The sequence below is a fragment of the Callorhinchus milii genome, unplaced genomic scaffold (genome assembly GCF_018977255.1).
Source record: "Callorhinchus milii isolate IMCB2004 unplaced genomic scaffold, IMCB_Cmil_1.0 Scaffold3, whole genome shotgun sequence".
NCBI classification, from domain to species: Eukaryota; Metazoa; Chordata; class Chondrichthyes; order Chimaeriformes; family Callorhinchidae; genus Callorhinchus; species Callorhinchus milii.
The window spans coordinates 76,732,338-76,749,966 of NW_024704744.1; the positions used below are offsets into that span (position 1 = coordinate 76,732,338).

The window sequence follows — 17,629 nt, forward strand, 5'->3', positions numbered from 1 at the left end:
TTAATTATTCAAAGCATTCTGTGAATGTTTCTAGGAACATTCATTACCATTTGTTCGTAAATACACAAGCCCTTGTGTTCCCACGCACTGGTGCCTGATAAAGATATTTCATTTAGCAAGCAAACCTCACCATACAGCTGAGGGTGTACCATACTAGGGTTGTAGATTATGTTTCTTTATATTATGTTCAAAAGTTTATTTTTGGTAGAAGGATAAGTAGCTTTTTTTTTTGGCGGAGGGGGGATCTTCAACTTTTCCTTGTATTTGCATTTTTGAATATCAAAGGAGCCTAGCCAATCATTCATATAAATTGGTCATTCCTTATGTACTTCAGTGTTATTGTTTGCAGAATAGCTGCTGGGTTTGTTTGTAAATGGTCCAGAATTGCTGAGGTGCAGCACTAATTTGGGCAACTGCCCAGTCCTCATCCCAGAATCCACTGCAGCGTTCTATATAATAATAATTCTTGCATTTGATATAGCGCTTTTCACGTCTTCTTGACGTCTCAAAGCGCTTCACAGAATATGCTGTAAAGTGAATTGACCATATATTGGTGGGTGAAATGTGGCAGCCAATTGCGCACAGCAGTGTCCCACAAGCAGTCGTGGATTGAAAATGACCAATTTATTATTGTTTTGTTTTGGAGGGATTATTATTAGGCTCTGTGTGGAGTAAGGAAACTTGCCCAAAATTCTAGCCAAAGAAGGAAGTTTCATAAAACACAACAACCAAATTCAGTGATGAGTTAAAGTACAAATTTCTTTTTACTTTGTTATGACGTAAATTACAAAAGATTCTTTGTCCAAACTTTTGTCACTTGATTCTGAAAATGAGGAATGGTAGTCACTGTGACATTATTCACTTAGCAATAGTAGCTGTGCCAACGTGACTTAATGAGCGGTAAAGCATTTGGGAACACTGCAGTTGGAGGTTGATATTTAATATAATTCTTGCATTTGTTATAGCGCCTTATCACATCTTTAGGACCTCAAAGCATTTCACAGAATATATGGTGAAGTGAATTGATTGCATATTTTGTGGGTGAAATGCGGAAGTCAATTGCGAACAGTCATGGATTGAAATTTACATGAGATTCTCCAGTTCCAGTTAACGCTGATAATTCTTCCCTCTGCTGACCACAGCAGTGGCAAAGATTCCAATGGTGTTGCACAATGGATGTATAGATGATTAGATGTATAAATAAGCATGTGTGTGTGTGTGTGAATGAGTACAAAAGTGCGAGTATGAAAGAGGAAGCAGTGTCTGTGAATGAATGGGAGAGAGTGAACAGAGTAGTCAGTATTTTGATTGTTTCTCTGTGACTGAGGGAGGAAGTATATGCAGTTTGTATGGGGAGAACGAGGAAGTGACCTTGATTCTGACAATGAAGGTCACTGCTCCAGGTGGAGCCAGTGAGATCTTCAAGAGTGTGGCTCAAATTTGGCTGATAAAAATATTGAGACCTCTTACTCAAGAATAAACTTTCCTCCCCCCCATGTTATTCCCACTGCATTCTCAGAAGAGGGTAAGAATAAACTGAGCTGGACACAAAATGATGTAGGTGGGTGTTGTTCATCATTGATTGAGTGAGATCCGCAATGCTTCATAGGTGATTTGATCCTGAAAAACAGACATAAAATTACTTAATACTTGCACTTGATATAGTACCTTATCACATATTTGAGACATCTCAAAGTTCTTCACAGAATATACTGTAAAGTCAATCGACTCTGTTTTGTGGGCTGAAGGATCTATTACCACCGGAAAAGCGATCTGCCAATCGACTAGCATCCAGGTTCCTACTTATTGTGAGGTAAACAGATGTGTGGAGTAAGGAAACTTGCCTAAGGTTTTCCCCTGCCCGGGAATCGAACCAGATCCTCTCACTTACGAGGCAGGTGCTTTAATGAATACACTACAAGATGCCACGTTAAAAACTCCACTAGAACTCTTACTCTTTTGAGCAATGGGGGAGGGGTTTATGTAAGGGATACAACCAAACCAAGGGGAGAAGGGGGAAAGAGGCTGGTTCTAAGTCCTCAACAACTGAACAGAAACACTATGAACCCAGATCACTCCAGACTGCCCAACTAGAGCAGTCACAAAACTACAAGAGACAGGAGCCAGAGAGACAAAGGGAAAAGGGACTGCAGGCCCAGAGAAGGAAGAAGTGCATAAGATTAACACACACGCCCATGTGGGTACATGTGTGCATATTTTTTTTGGTCAGCAGAGAGTATGACACACAGAGAAACTAATCAGCATGCTTCAAACTACTGTATATAGAGTTCCACATATTGCATAGGAGCTTTCCATTTGTCTGGAATGGAGGCTCAAACTCTCCAGAAGATACTCATAGTTTGTACACATGCACACCTATAGAAGTACAGTTAGTGTGCACACAGATGTGTTCTGAGCACAGCAGGTTTAACCAACATCTGCAGTGTTTAGAAGCTTCCCCTACCTTTACGGACACGGACGATCTCACTTTCTGGAAGGCAGTTTCGAAGTGTTGTCGACTGACCTGGATTCCAGCGGAAGACCCTGAAACTGAACAAAGTGAGATTATACAGAGCGGTGCTATCCCGTACTTGACTGTGTGTCCCCAGACTATATATCCTGTCCTGGGACGCACAAGTTACCTGACTTTGGTCTCTCACTTTCTTATATGCTCTCCCTGTTTTATTTCTCACTCTGTCCCTTTTTCTTTGTCTCTCGCGCGCTTTCACTCTGTATGTTACTCTGTCATTCTGAATTATTTGTCTCCACTGTCCCAGGCTTGGTTGTATCCTGTGCCTCACAACCCAAGGTTTATGGAATGTCTCTGCCTTTTTGTACCCTGTAGTCAGCACTTGGGTTACTGATGAAAGAAGTGATAGTTACATTTTTGTTTCCATCTGATCAGAATAACATTTCATTCAATGGATGGTGGAGATCCCACCCTCTCCCCTGTGTCTGGTACAGTCTCTTCTCCTACCTGGGCTGTCAGGTGGGGAGGTGGAGAGCTGCTGCCTCAAGGCATTGATCGAGGCTTCACGGACCAAGGCTGAAAGATCCGCACCCCTGCAAACAGAGTGTGTGAAAGACACAGAGAAAAACGTGGAAAGACAGAGAGTGAAGGAGTCACAGAGAAAAACGCACACACAGTGACAGAATAATAATCCTCACATTTGATGTAGAATGACAGAGTAACACAAGAATGAAAGATAGGAGCGAGAGACCTAGAGTGACAGGATAACACAAAAGTGAGAGTCAGAGAGAATGAAAGACAAAGGAAAAGGGACAAAAAGAGTGCAAGATTTGTAAGAGTATGTAAGAAAGTGAGAGACAAAGTGAAAGTCAGAGAAACTGGGAGACAGAAAAAGAATGATCAAGAGATGGAAACAAAATGTCAAAGTCTGAGAAAGTGAGATAGACACATGTACACAGACTGAGTGAAACACAGAATCGGAGAGTGAGATAGACAAGAGAGTATGAAACAGACACAGAGACACACAAACGCACAGAGTGTGAGACTGAATGACTACTGCACATAGCATTTCACGCAACCGTTCAGGGCATATCCTATCCACGGTCTGGGTTCCTTCCTCAACCACATCCTGGAGAAATCTTGAGAGGGAAGGTGTGACACTCCTCCTCCCCCAGCTCCCCTCACCTGTCGTTGCCCAATTCACACTGAGGATTCAGAGGCATCGCCCTCAAGTGACTCACTTAACCACTTACAAGTCTGGACAGCAAGGGTGAATGGCCTGATAACCACAGACCAATCTGGCATGTGATCAGAAACTGTCCAACCTCCCACTCACAGCCCAGGAATTCTGAGGTGATATCCAGAGGTTAGTTTAAGGCTGTATATCAACCACACCTCCCCAAGCCCTGGGTCAGTGACAGCAGACCCAAACAACCCGCTCCCACGATTCATACCACTCAACCCATCCCTTCCTGCATACCCCCTGAATCCACAACTCCCTAACTAATCTCTCATCTCCACATCACATCCCACCCCCTCCCACCACAGGAAGCTGTGCTCACGTGAAACAGTCGCAGCGTTGGTCACTTGCAATCGCCTTCAGATCCACATCTCCTCCCAATGGCGGCCGGGTCCCCCACTGCAACACCAGAGAATGTTCTGTATTACACTTACTGTACCATAGCATATACTATACACAGCCCTTATAATACACAAACACCCTCACCGTTCTGTAACCTCACGCCGTCCGTCACTGCCCTGTAATAAATACCCCTCACTGCCCTTTAATACATACACCCTCACTGCTGTGCAAATACACATCCTTATTGTCCTGTAATACACATACCCTTACTGTTCTGTAATAAACACACTGCCGTGTATTCCACATCCCTGTCCTGTCCAGTAGTACAGAACCCCTCACCACCCTGTAATACACACACAATAGATTGGATTCCAGCCTGTAACAACCACATATATATAGGCCTTCACTCAGCAGTAGTTTGTGCTGAGTTCAGGGGAGGTGATGACAAAAATAAGCAGGACTGAAGGCTGAGTTGTGCCACGTGAAACAGGATAAAAAGTTCCGTCCTTCTCTGATATTATTTTGTTCCCACCAGCAGCTGATGCCAATGGTTCTCTCCTCCCTCAGAAGCAGCACGCCGGGGCTGTATAGCAAGTATAACCACTTATCAATGCCTGGAGTAGTCAAAATGCTTTACAGGATAAACTGTAAAGTGCAGTGAACTGTGTATTTTGTGGGTGAAACAAAGTGTGCAAATGGAAGAGGTGAGAGTGGAGGAACCAGCAGTTAACAGAGAAGGGAACTCAATATTGTCTTAGGTCACTTACCAGCGCCGGGTGCAATCACAGAACTGGAGAGCTAGCTTGCTTTTCTTGTCCCACCCCAGGGTGGGTGGGAGAAGAGGGGAGAACACAGAAGGAGAGGAGAGAAGGGGTGGGGGAGGAAATGGAGTAAGAGAATTCCTACCTTTGTTAGGGTCTGGAGGATGGCACAGCGATCAGACGGAGTTGGCAGGCCCACGTACAGCGTCTTGTCCAAGCGTCCAGGTCGCAGTACGGCCGGATCCAGAATATCTGCCAGAGAAAGACCACAATTCTCTCAGCCTCTGTATTCCTTCTGACGCTGCTTACAAAAGCCTTGCCCTGGAACCAGCCACCTACAAGGGTCCACAATGTCTGGCAGCATTTATACTGAAGAACACTGAGTACCCGCAAACCCATCTTTCTGATGCGGTAGTCACTTCTGGCTGTGCTATCGGGAATTATTGTTATACAATATCATGTGTTACTGCGTATAACACTCCTGTGCGTGGTATATAACTCTGTATGTTATTGGGTGTAGCGTTCCTGTGTATAGTATATAACACTGGTACTGGGTAAAAGATATTAATGAAGTGCCCATCACAGGCCCCGTTGCTGGCCTCTCACCTGGTCTGTTGGTGGCAGCCATGATGAAGACCTGCTTGCGAGCCTCCAACCCATCCATCTCAGTCAACAGCTGGTTCACGACACGCACACTGGCCCCAGACTACACAACAACAACAACATTACATCTGTATAGCGCCTTTCACGTCGAGAGGACGTTCCAAGGTGCTGGCCAGCATACAGCATTTCAACAACAACAACTTGGATTTATATAGCGCCCTCCACGGCGGACAGAGTCTCAGAGCGCTTCAGAATAACAGATCCCGGGGCTAAGCAACGGGAAGGGGGAAGAAGGTGACCAAAGGCGCGGTCAAAGAGAAAGGTCTTTAGCCGAGACCTGAAAATAGGTAGAGAGGGGGTACAGCCTGAGACACAGCAGAGCACTGGCTATCTAAAAAAAATCTACACCAGATCACAGAGATCAATCATCAACACCTCACAGCACAATCATCCCTCAAACAATTACAGCCTAGATTGACTCTCCAGTGAAGATCTGCAGTGCGTTACATTGTGGGAGGTGCCATCCTTTAGATGAGACACCATACCTGTCTGCCTATTCACGTGGTCTGGCGCCTCCCTTAACGCGTTCAAGGCCAGTCTCAAGACCTTCCTCTCCAACCGTGCCTTTATTCATCTTCCCACCACCACCCCCACTACCCTTGCCCTCCAGCCCAGCAACTTAGGACATCCTCCTGAAGTGTAAGGTACTGTATAAATGCAATTTGTTGTTGGCCATTAATGATCCTTTGCTGCTATGAAATATGAGAAGGGCGTTTCCCTAATATCCTGGCCAACGATCTTCCACATTAAATCAGTCACTGCTCTATGACTGTAAATGGACTTTTGCTGTGAGCACATTGGCTGCCGCATTTGCCTACAAATACATAGAAACTGCTAAACGAAAAAAGATCAAGGTTTATTTAGTTTGGCTTCTTCCATCCTGGTAGTCGCATGCTAGAATAATGGAGATATTGATAGCAATGTATGGATCAGTCTACAACAGTGTGGAAAGCTTTGGAACCTTAGATCCAAAGTTGCTTGGTTCTTCCAAGCATACTACACTTGTCATGTCTCAAATTACTCATATACTGTATCCCAAGATATTATTTTCTAAAAGAATCTAATTTGTATTTGAATTAATCAACACTTTGCTGAGGTTGGGCTGAATAGGCACTACACTTGATAACAGTTTACTATGAAGCCCTGAGAGGTTTTGATGGGATAAGTGCACTAAAAATACAAGTAATTGTTACGATCTGGAATGGGTTGCCTGAAAGAGTGGTGGAAGCAGATTCGATAGTAACTTTCAAAAGGGAATTGGATATATACTTGAAAAGGAAGAATTTGCGGGGCTATGTGGTAAGAGTGGGGGAGTGGGACTCGTTGGTAGCTCTTTCAAAGAGCCGGCCACAGGCACAATGGGCCGAATGGTCTCCTTCTGTGCTGCAAGATTCTATGATTCCCTTACATTGAAGAAAGTTTTGTCTTTCTTCAATGTGAGGGAGCACAACAAAGCTGTAACACTGCGGAGGACGGCAACACACTGTGTGTGAGGAGACTGACAGAGACTCACCTCGTGGTCGGACCGACGTGGGCACAGGGCATCAACCTCATCAAAGAATATCACACACGGCACCGAGCTCCGAGCTCGCTGAAACACCTGTCTCACCGCTCGCTCGCTCTCACCCACATACTGCAGAGAGACAAACACCCAGCACTCAGGAGACTTGGCACAACAGGGTTCAACAAAAAACAAATTACATTTGTATAGTGCCTTTCAGGTTGGGAGGATACCCCAAAGTGCGCACAGTCAAGGATGTGCGTCCGAGTTGAGGATTGAGATCAGGAAGGGTGGAGGGCAGGAGGGTGAACAAAGGCATGGTTGAAGAAGAGGGTCTTGTGACAGGTCCTGAAGAAGGCAAGGGAGGAAGCTCGGCAAAGGGACTGTGGGATGGAGTTCTAAAGGATGGGGGCAGAAAGACTGAAGGCCCGACTGCCGATGGTGGGCCAGGCCGGGTGGGGGGCATGGAGCAGGCCGGAGCTCGCTGAGTGGAAAGAGTGGACAGGTATGTTTGAAGTTGGCAGTGTTGGAATATGACAATATAAGGAATTTATAATAGAATATTATTCAGGATTATGTTATGCGAATATGTATAAAATGTATGATTTTATGTTAAATGTTGACGATCATGGGATAGGACACATCTGTTTTTCTCTGTTTCTTAAGGAATAACAAGATAGCTTTGGAAAAGGACAGGAGGTCACCACTTATCACTAGATAACAACAAGCCCACAGAGGTAAAGGTACCAGTCGACACAGAATCTTAGCTTAAAGATAAGTCTCTAGATTCTGACAGGGCCTGCAAAACAACCGAAGGCAACCCTCAAGAATAGCGAACTACCAAGCAAGTTGTTTAAACTGAAGGACTTTGGTACCATCCCGGGATACTGATAAGAGATAACCATTCACTTATAAGAAATGTGCTAACGATCCCACATAACAAAATGATGAGCCCCAGATACAGCCCTAAACCGATCAATCATTTTGGCCTAGACAGGACAAAGGGAATACCTTGTGGACATTCAAGTCAGGATGGTACCAAGCCGAATGATTGACTAACCTGAGTACGTGACAGTATCAAAAAATGGGTAGAGCAGCCCTAGGAAAAGAAACACTCGGAAAAAGGGTGAAACTAGCCCACCTCTAGGTGAGAATAGTAGAAGTGAGAAGAGCAGGACGACTCAAGAGGGATATAGACAGTCCAGGAGCAGAGATCAGCGGGTCACCATAAGTTTGTGAGTATATCACTAAGCTGTTCGGGCTCAAGAGAGGGAAGACGAAGAACGGCTGCTGTTGACTCCTTTAAACTGGTAATATAACTATTTCTTAACTGCATATAACCAATGTGTTTTTAATATAATATAATCAAGTATAATCGTTCTACTTTGATATAATCATTGTATTCTAGTATTGCTTATTGGATCATTTACTTTTCTTTGTATTGTATAATTGATATTACCTGTTGGGTATCGAAATAAAGCATTCAAAGGTGTGTTACGCCATATTTGGTATTTGTCGAGTCTTTTGATCAAACCCGGGATTCATTTTTCCCAACAGCAAGTCACAGAGGTAGGGACGGGACCTCAGGGCACAGGACCTCAGGTTTTACTCACCATGTTTAACAGCTCGGGGCCTTTAACAGAGATGAAGTTCAGTCCAGACTCGTTGGCAACAGCCTGGTGACAAAACAAGAACGACTCACTGGGCTGATAATAGCAGCAAACAGGCCTACCTCACCCCCTCACACACACACTTTTACACACAGACACACTTTTACATACACACACTCACACACACAATGCAATTTGCATTTATATTGTGTCTTTCACATCGGGAGGACATCTCAAAGCGCTTAGTACTGCTGGCTGGGCACCCAAGCTGAGGTGGGAGCTGAAGGAGGTGAGGAGGGTGGAAATGACCAAAAGCACAGTCAAAGGTTAGGTCTCAAGATGGACCTTGAACAACAACAAATTGCAATCATATAGCGCCTTTCATGTTGAAAAGACTTCCCAAGGTGCTAGACAATCAAGGATTTGCATCCGAGCTGGGGGACCAAGAGCGGAGAGGACCAAGGGAGGAGCGGGTGGGGAGATGACCAAAGGTGCGGTTCAAAGAGGAGGGTCTTGAGATAGAACTTGAAGGAGGTGAGGGAAGGGGCAAGGCGAAGGGATTCAGGGATAGAGTTCCAGAGAGTAGGCGGCAAAAAAACTAAAAGCACGACCACTGTTAGTGGAAAGGGTAGGGTGGGCGACTTGATGCTGGCCATTGGCTGCAGAGTGGAGAGAAAGGGAAGTTGCTAAGGTTTTCGAAGGCCAGAAGGGTAAAATGGGGAAAGATCGTGGAGAGGTTTACAAGTGAGGACAAAGATCTTGAAATTGATCCTTTGGGAGATATGGAGCCAATGTAATCAAGCAAGGCTGGGTTGATAGCTCACACAGCCTGGTCGGGAGAAAGGACACGAGAGCAGAATTTTGAACAGTCTGCAGCTTGAGGGAAGACTGGGGATCAGAGAGTTAGTGCGGTGAGTGAGCAGAGAGTTAGTGAGTGAGGGAGCAGAGAGTTAGTGAGGTGAGGGAGCAGAGAGTTAGTGAGGTGAGGGACCGAGCGAGTCACAGGGACTCCGGGATGGATTTCTAGAAGCACTCTCACATACACTTGCACAATCTCACGCACACAATCCAATGAACACACCTATTTACGCACGTCCTCTCACATAGACACGCACAGTGGCTGATGCTCACCTTGGCCAGCAGGGTCTTGCCACAGCCGGGTGGCCCTGCCAGCAGCACCCCTGCTGGAGTGCACAGCCCCAACGCCTGGAACTGCTCTGGGTTTCTGACCGGGGCCTGCAGAGAATAAACATCAGTCATCAACAACAACATGCAATTATATAGCACCATTCACGCAGGGCAGCGTCTCAGAGCACTTAACAGTGGTGGAGCCTGGCACCGAGCTGGGGCGAGATGACCGTAAGCAAGGACAAAGAGGAAGGTCTTCAGGCACGATCTGAAGATGGGGAAGGAGGGGGCAATGCGAAGGGATTGAGGGAGAATGTTCCAGAATTAAGAACGACCACTGATGGTGGAATAGAGCGCACGTGGGACAAGCAGGTGGCCAGAGCCAATCGAGGGGAGGCAGCAGCCCGATTGACCCCACCATCGCCCGGCTCCACTGGCTCCCCATTCCTCAGAAGATAGAATTCAAAATCCTCACTTTCAAGGCCCTCCACGCTCTTGGTCCCTCCTACCTACCTGACCTGCTAATCCCCGACTAACCTATCCGCTCCCTACGCTCAGCAGGCACCGGCCCGCTCCATGTCTCCCGCCCGACCTGCTCTACCATCAGAGGCAAGCCTTTCAGCCTCTCTGCCCCCATCCTTTTGAACTCTATCCAACAATCCCTTCGCCTTGCTCCCTCCCTTCCCTCCTTCAAGGCACGACTCAAAACCCTACTTTTCGTCCGTGTCTTCAGCTGCCCTCCTACCTCTCTGCGCTCCCTCATCCCAACCCTGCCCCCACACACTCGGGTCCTGATCCCCGACTGTTCAGTACTTTGTGACGTCCTCCCGACATGAAAGGTGCTTTACAAATGCAATTTGTTTTGTTGTAATGGGTTGGGGAGTAAACAGGTCTGAGAGGTAGGGAGGTGCCAGGGAATGAAGGGATTTGAAGACAAGTGAGAGGATTTTAAAATCGATCCGTTCGGTGATAGGGAGTCTGTGGCTGGCTAGAACTGATGTGATGAGGATGCGGAGTTTACTGTGGGTCACTGGGACAAGGGCAGGAGGGACAAGGGGAGGAGAACAGGAGGCAGGGAGCAGCTGTAAAAGAGGGTTGAGAGGAGTGAGTGGATCAATAGGATTGTAAACCTACCCTGGAAATGACAATAACACCCTCACCCCTTGCAATGGGACCTACCAGAATGGCCATGGTCAGCTCCTCCCGCACAGCCTCCAGGGCCCCGATGTCAGCCCAGGTCACATCAGGGACAGTGGCAAACCCTTCCCGCTTGGCCGAGGGCTGGACCGTGGTGACCGAGCTGGTGAAATCTGCCATCTCAATGCGGAGCATGCAGAGTTGCTCGTCTGGGACCGGATTCCCAGGCTTCAGCAGCTGCAGCAATCTCACAAACTCATCCTTCCACAAAACATCACAGTCAATACAAACAATTTACATCAAAAGACACAACACCGGCAATACAGCGTCTTTCAGAACATAACTTACATTTCAAATACACAGTGGCATCAAGAAGCTGGGAGTGCTAGCCCGACAGTGCAGAGGGAGCTTTACCTGGGAATCCTGGGCTGGATGTTGCTCAGTGTCCAGTGCCGGCTCCGGCTCTGGCACGTGGACCAGGATGCGGTTCACAGCGCTCGTCGCTGCCTCCCGGCACAACGCCATCAAGTCAGCGCCCACATACCCCGGGGTCAGCCGGGCCACCTGTCGGTAATCAAAGGTATCTGGGAGCGTCAGCCGTCGGCAAAGAGTCCTGAGAATCCTGGAAAAATAAGGGAACTGTTCTTTAGTCGCTCTCTGCGCCAGGTAACGAGGAACTCCTACAGAGTAGTGGTTAGCGCCCTCGCCTCGCAAGCGAGAGGACTCAGGTCCGATTCCTTAGGCACGTTTCCTTACTCCACCCGCCTCTGTTTAACCAGCAGTAAGTAGGAACCAGGTTGTTAGTCGATTGGCGAATCGCTTTCCAGGTGTAATAATCCCTTCAAAAAACAAAATAGGTCACTCAATCCATGACTGTTTGTGGGACACTGCTGTGTGCAAATTGGCTGCCCACAAAACAGTCAATTCACTATACATTATATTTTGTGAAGCATTGAGACATCTCAATGACGTAATAAGGTGCTACATCAAATGCAAGGATTATTATTATTATTACTCACCTTACTCCCTATTCCCTCCCGTAAACCAATCGGGCATATTATATTTTCCTTTTCAAGGATTTGTCTGATTTGTTCCCTCCCAGACTCAATGAGCCGTTGGGGGAAGGGGATACAATACAAAATACAAAACAAAATTACATTTGTAAAGCACCTTTCACGTTGGGAAGACGTCCCAAGGCGCTGAATAGTCAGGGATTAGGACCGGAGCCGGGGTTGGGATCAGGGAGGGTGCAGGGCAGAGAGGGTGGCCGAAGGTACGGTCGAAGAGGAGGGTCTTGAGGCATACCTTGAAGGAGGCAAGGGAGGGAGTGAGGCGAAGAGAATGTGGGATGGAGTTCCAGAGGGTGGGGCAGAGAGGCTGAAGGCCCAACCACCGATAGTGGGGCAGGCCGGGCGGAGGACATGGAGCAGGCCGGAGCCTGCTGAGCGGAGGGAGCGGACAGGTTGATAAGGGATTAGTAGGTCACAGAGGTAGGAGTGGGCAAGGCCTTGAAGGTGAGGACGAGAATTTTGAACTCGATACTCTATGGAAGCCAGTGGAGTCTTTCGAGGGTGGGTTTGATGGGGTCAGGGAGCCTGGTGCGGGAGAGAACACGAGCTGCAGAGTTCTGGATGATCTGCAGCTTGTGGAGGGAAGAATTGGGAAGGCCAACAAGCAGGGCGTTGGTATAGACGAGCCTGGTTGTAATGAAGGCGTGGAGTCCTGTAGCTCAGTGGTTAGAGCACTCGCTTTGCAAGTGAGAGACCTGGGTTCGATTCCCGGCAGGGTGAAACCTTGGGCAAGTTTCCTTACTCCACACGCCTGATAATAATCCCTCAAAAAAATAATAAATTGGTCATTTCAATCCACGACTGTTTGTGGGTCACTGCTGTGCACAATTGGCTGCCACGTTTCGCCCACAAATATAGTCAATTCACTTTACAGTCTATTCTGTGAAGCGCTTTGAGACGTCTAGAAGACATGAAAAGCGCTATATCAAATGCAATGATTATTATTATTATTATGCATGAGGGTTTTGGCAGCCTGAGGGTGTGCCAGTGGCGGTGTCGGGCAATGTTGTGGAGGTGGGAGAAGGCGGAATGGGTCATAGCAAGGATGTGGGGGAAAAGAACAGTTGAGGGTCGAACAAGATGCCAAGCATCCTGACTGGCTTGGTGAGTCATTTTTCAAGCCAGGATGTCATTCTCCAGCATTCAGCCAATATAAAAATTCTTTCTTTTACTGCTTTTCTCTCTCTCGGTTTCTGTCTCATTCCATTTTTCTCTCTTACTCTGTTTCTCTCTCTTGTTTGTCTTGTTCTGTTTGTCTCTCTTGCTCTCTCTCTTGCTCAGTTTCTCTCTCACTCTCTCGATCAATTTCTCTTGCTCTCTCGATCAGTCTCTCTCACTTGATCAGTTTCTTTCTCTCAATCAGTTTCTCTCTCTCCCAATTAGTTTCTCTCTCTCCCTCTCAATCAGTTTCTCTTTCCCCCTCATTCAGTTTCTCTCTCTCACTCTCGCTCCAGGTATTCCAAAACAACTCATTCCTATGTAAACACATTACCGTTCTCGTGCTCCCTCGTCGGGGATTCCGAGGCAGATCTCGCGGTCAAAACGGCCGGCTCTCCTGAGGGCGGGGTCCAGGGAGTCGGGCCGGTTGGTGGCACCGATGACTAGGACCTGAGTGGCTGCCGACAGGTTGTTCAGATCTGAAACAGGCAAGAAACAATCAGCAACACCCCCGACTGTTTGTGGGACACTGCTGTGCGCAACTAGCTGCCGCATTTTTGCCCACAAAATACAACCAATCCACTTTTCAAAATGTTCCGTGAAGCGCTTTGATACGTCTCAATCACGTGATAAGGCACTATGTCAAATGCAAAGATTATTATTATAAAGACTGCCCCAAATACCACCTCGTCTAAGAATTGCTCCCCAACAACCGCGGGTTAATGAGGGGGGTTAAAGAAAAATATCAACCAGGGTTTCCCTGATCCAAAGGTTCCAAATTCCACTTTGTCTTAGCCTGTAGGACATTAGTTTTACTGCGGGAAGTGCTGCACTGTCAAGGGTGACATACTTTGAATGAAACGTTAAACTGAAGAACCACACTCCTGGAAAAGAGAAGGGAATTGCTTGCAGTGTCCTGGTCAACAATCCCCCGGATATATTGTTCATTCACTCCGTGGTTGTTCGTGAGGCATTGCATCGATGCAAACTGGCTGGTCAACAAGTTAATTGTCATTAAACTTGACAGTAATTCCCTGTGAAACTCTTTGAGACCTTTGACATTAATAGGTGGTGTATTAAATGCAAGGATTATAATAATCCTTGCGTTTTGATATTCTGCCTTTGAGACGTCTCAAAGCGCTTCACAGAATATATTTTATAAAGTGGAATTGACAGTGTATTTTGTGGGCAAAACACACCAGCCAATTGCGCACACCAGTGTTCCACAAACAGTCGTGGATTGAGTGATGAATAATAATAATAATCCTTGCGTTTATTAGCACTTTCCATGTCTTCTAGACGTCTCAAAGTGCTTCACAGAATAGACTGTAAAGTGAATTGACTGTATATTTGTGGGCAAAACGCGGCAGCCAATTGTGCACAGCAATGTCCCACAAACAGTCATGGATTGAAAATTACCAATTTATTATTGTTTTGTTTTGAAGGGATTATTATTAGGCGTGTGGAGTAAGGAAACTTGCCCAAGGTTTCGTCCTGCCTGGACATCTGAACCCAGGTGTCTCGCTTGCAAGTCGAGTGCTCTAACGACTGAGCTACAGGACCAATGGTGGGGGAGGGAGAGAATTATTACCCCCGGAAAACGATCCACCAATCAACCAACCAACCTACTTACTGCTAGATAAACAGGCTTGTGGAGTAAGGAAATTTGCCTAAGATTTTGCCCCACCCAGGAATTGAATGCACAAACCACTGGGCTATGGGACACCCTTGTTTTTATGATAATTGGTATTAATCTATTTCACCGGGCTAGAAACCACACCTGAACTTCAGAGGTTAATGTACAGCTAACAACAACAACAAAATTACATTTATAGAGCGCCTTTCACGTCGGGAGGACGTCCCAAAGCGCTGAAAAGTCAGATGTCAGGCCCTGAGCATGGGGGAGGGGTGGTGTAGGGGTGAGGGAAGGCAGAGAGGTGGGAGGGAGACCAAAGGCACGGTCGAAAAGAAGGGTCTTGAGGCAAAGGAGGAAGCGAGGCGAAGGGTCCGTGGGCTGGAGTTCCAGAATGTGGGGGCAGAGAGACTGAAAGCTCGGCCACCGACGGTAGGGTGGGTCGGGCAGGAGACATGGAGCAGGCTGGAGCCTGATGAGCGGAGGGACCGCATGACTAATGGCCATGGGGTGGGAGAGAAAGACAAAGGATTATTTATTAGTACCGTCACAATGTGCCAGCAGTAACACACATACACAATATGGAGACTGACCGTCCATACAGCTGAGCAGCTGAGCCACGATGCGACGCTCCATGTCCTTTGAGGCCACTTCCCGCTTGGGGGAAATGGCATCAATTTCATCAATGAAGATAACACAGGGGGCGTTTGTCTGGAAAGAGAGGGTGAATTAATCAATAAAGCAGGGATTCCCCACAGTCAGTCACTGCACCCGCACAGTCAGTCAGTCAGTCAGTCACTCCACTCAACAACAACAGCTTGTATTTATATAGCGCCCCTAATACAAGGTAGCATCTTGGAGCACTTGTTACGTCATTACTCACCACCGCCTGTTCAAACAGCTCTCGTAGTTTCTGCTCGCTCTCCCCCGACACCCCTGACACAACCTCTGTAGCCGCCACCTTCAGCTGAGGCATCTCCAGCTCCTGGGACAGTGAGAGAGATCAGTTACCCTGACATTCACCCCTCAACCCTGAGCCACAGAGAGACCAAGCACCAAATCCACCACATTCACCCATCACAACACAAGACGTGGGATCAAGTCCCATACTATAATATAATAATAATTCTTGCATTTGATATAGATCCTTATGTGATCGAGACATCTCAAAACTCTTCCAGAATACATTGTAATAAAGTGGATTCAGTGCGTATTTTGTGGATGAATTTGGCAGCCAATTGAGCACTGCAGCATTCCACAAACAGTCATGGAATGAGTATATCCTGTGAAGCTCCGCTCCGCCCCATCACGTATACACAGGCCCGCACACACATATACAAGCACTCACTCCCACTCACACCCCCCACCACGCACACACCCCTCCCACACACGCACCTCGTCCCACACACATACACACACATAAGCACCCTCGTCCCACACACACACGCACCCTCGTCTCCCACACACACATACATACACACACCCTCCACCCACACGCACACACACACACACTCCCCCCACACACACACACACGTGCTCCCCACACAAACACACACACAAGCTCCCCGCACACTCGCCCCACACACAAACATACGCTCCCCACACACACACTCCCCGCCCCCCCCACACACAAACACACACATGGGCACACCCCCGACACACACACATACATGCTCCCACCCCCCCCCCCACCCACACACACACACTCCCCCCACGCACACACACACACTCCCCACACACACACTCTCTCCCAGACAAGGAATAACAACGAGCATTGTGTGCTGTTCTCTTACCCCTACGATTGCTTGTGCCAGCAGGGTCTTGCCACAGCCAGGTGGTCCGTGGAGCAGGACGCCACGAGGGGGCTGCATCCCCAGCCGCTCATACACCTCCGGGTGTCGCATGTGAATGAGCAGCCGGCAAACCTCCTGGGGAAAAAATCGCAAATCACCCACTGCAGTAACCGGATTTAACCCTAATGTGAAGGGGGGATCAATGGATGTGTCAGCACAAACATCACAGGTCTGATCCCCTCCTCACCTGATTGTAGAGACATCGCAGCCCCAATCTTGTCCTCACTTTACATGTGTATCTGTGTCACGGCCGCTAACCCAAAGCCTCTCTCTCACCTTCAGCGTCTTCTCGTTGCCACCGATATCCTGGAATCTCACGGAGGAGTGTTGCATCTCAAAGCCAGCGTGCGGAGCTACAGACAGGACAGAGTAGTGAGTCAGACAGTCTCTGCTCAGCTCCACATCACTTACCCCCTCACACACTCTTCATCTCTCACTTCTACTGCTTTCTCTTCTTTCATTCATTATTTTCTGACTTACCCTTTTAGTGTATCACTTTCTATAAAATGTGTGTGTGTGTGTGTAATCATGTACGTCTCTCTCTCCTCCTCATCTCTTGATGTCACTCCCTCCCTATCTGTCTGTCTTTTATTTATTACTGTGGAGTCCTGTATTGTAATTCAAGATCCTCACCCTCACCTACAAGGCCATTCACGGCATTGCTCCCTCCTACCTCTCCGACCTTCTATCCCCCTACCTACCCGCCCGTACCCTCCGTTCCTCTGGCTCCGGTCTGCTCCACATCCCCCGCCCCAACCGCCCTACTATCGGTGGCCGGGCCTTCAGCCTCTCAGCCCTGAGGCTCTGGAACTCCATCCCCCAGTGCCTTCGCCGCCTCCTCCCTTTCCTCCTTCAAGGCCGGTCTCAAGACCTTTCTCTTTGACCGTGCCTTCAGCTCCCCTCTCGACTCTCTACCCCCTCCTCGCTCCCTCCCTTCACCCTGACCATTTCCCCCTCTCGCTCCCTCCTTCCCTCCCTCCCCTGACCATTTCCCCCTGCTCGGGTCCTGACCCAACTGTACAGCGCCTTGGGACGTCCTCCTGACGTGAAAGGCGCTCAATAA

At 47.8% G+C, this 17,629-nt stretch overlaps 1 protein-coding gene across 4 annotated transcripts in view; it reads right to left on the reverse strand.

Moving 5' to 3' along the window:
* Positions 1–724: 724 nt before the first annotated feature.
* The window catches only part of nvl (nuclear VCP like), a 29,460-nt gene continuing 12,555 nt past the window's right edge, over positions 725–17,629 (reverse strand). For 3 of the 4 annotated variants that reach the window (XM_042333210.1, XM_042333208.1, XM_042333209.1), the window contains exons 9-24: positions 16,843–16,919; positions 16,507–16,641; positions 15,597–15,698; positions 15,307–15,424; positions 13,415–13,559; positions 11,267–11,474; positions 10,895–11,113; positions 9,719–9,823; positions 8,591–8,653; positions 6,990–7,109; positions 5,420–5,519; positions 4,959–5,065; positions 4,033–4,109; positions 2,978–3,063; positions 2,465–2,550; positions 725–1,620 (exon numbers count right to left, since the gene is read on the reverse strand). In XM_042333210.1, coding sequence (XP_042189144.1) covers positions 1,576–1,620; positions 2,465–2,550; positions 2,978–3,063; positions 4,033–4,109; positions 4,959–5,065; positions 5,420–5,519; positions 6,990–7,109; positions 8,591–8,653; positions 9,719–9,823; positions 10,895–11,113; positions 11,267–11,474; positions 13,415–13,559; positions 15,307–15,424; positions 15,597–15,698; positions 16,507–16,641; positions 16,843–16,919 — 1,793 coding nt within the window. In that variant the 3' untranslated portion in view covers positions 725–1,575. The remainder of the gene's footprint in view (positions 1,621–2,464; positions 2,551–2,977; positions 3,064–4,032; positions 4,110–4,958; positions 5,066–5,419; positions 5,520–6,989; positions 7,110–8,590; positions 8,654–9,718; positions 9,824–10,894; positions 11,114–11,266; positions 11,475–13,414; positions 13,560–15,306; positions 15,425–15,596; positions 15,699–16,506; positions 16,642–16,842; positions 16,920–17,629) is intronic. The other variant, XM_042333211.1, reaches the window with a different exon arrangement.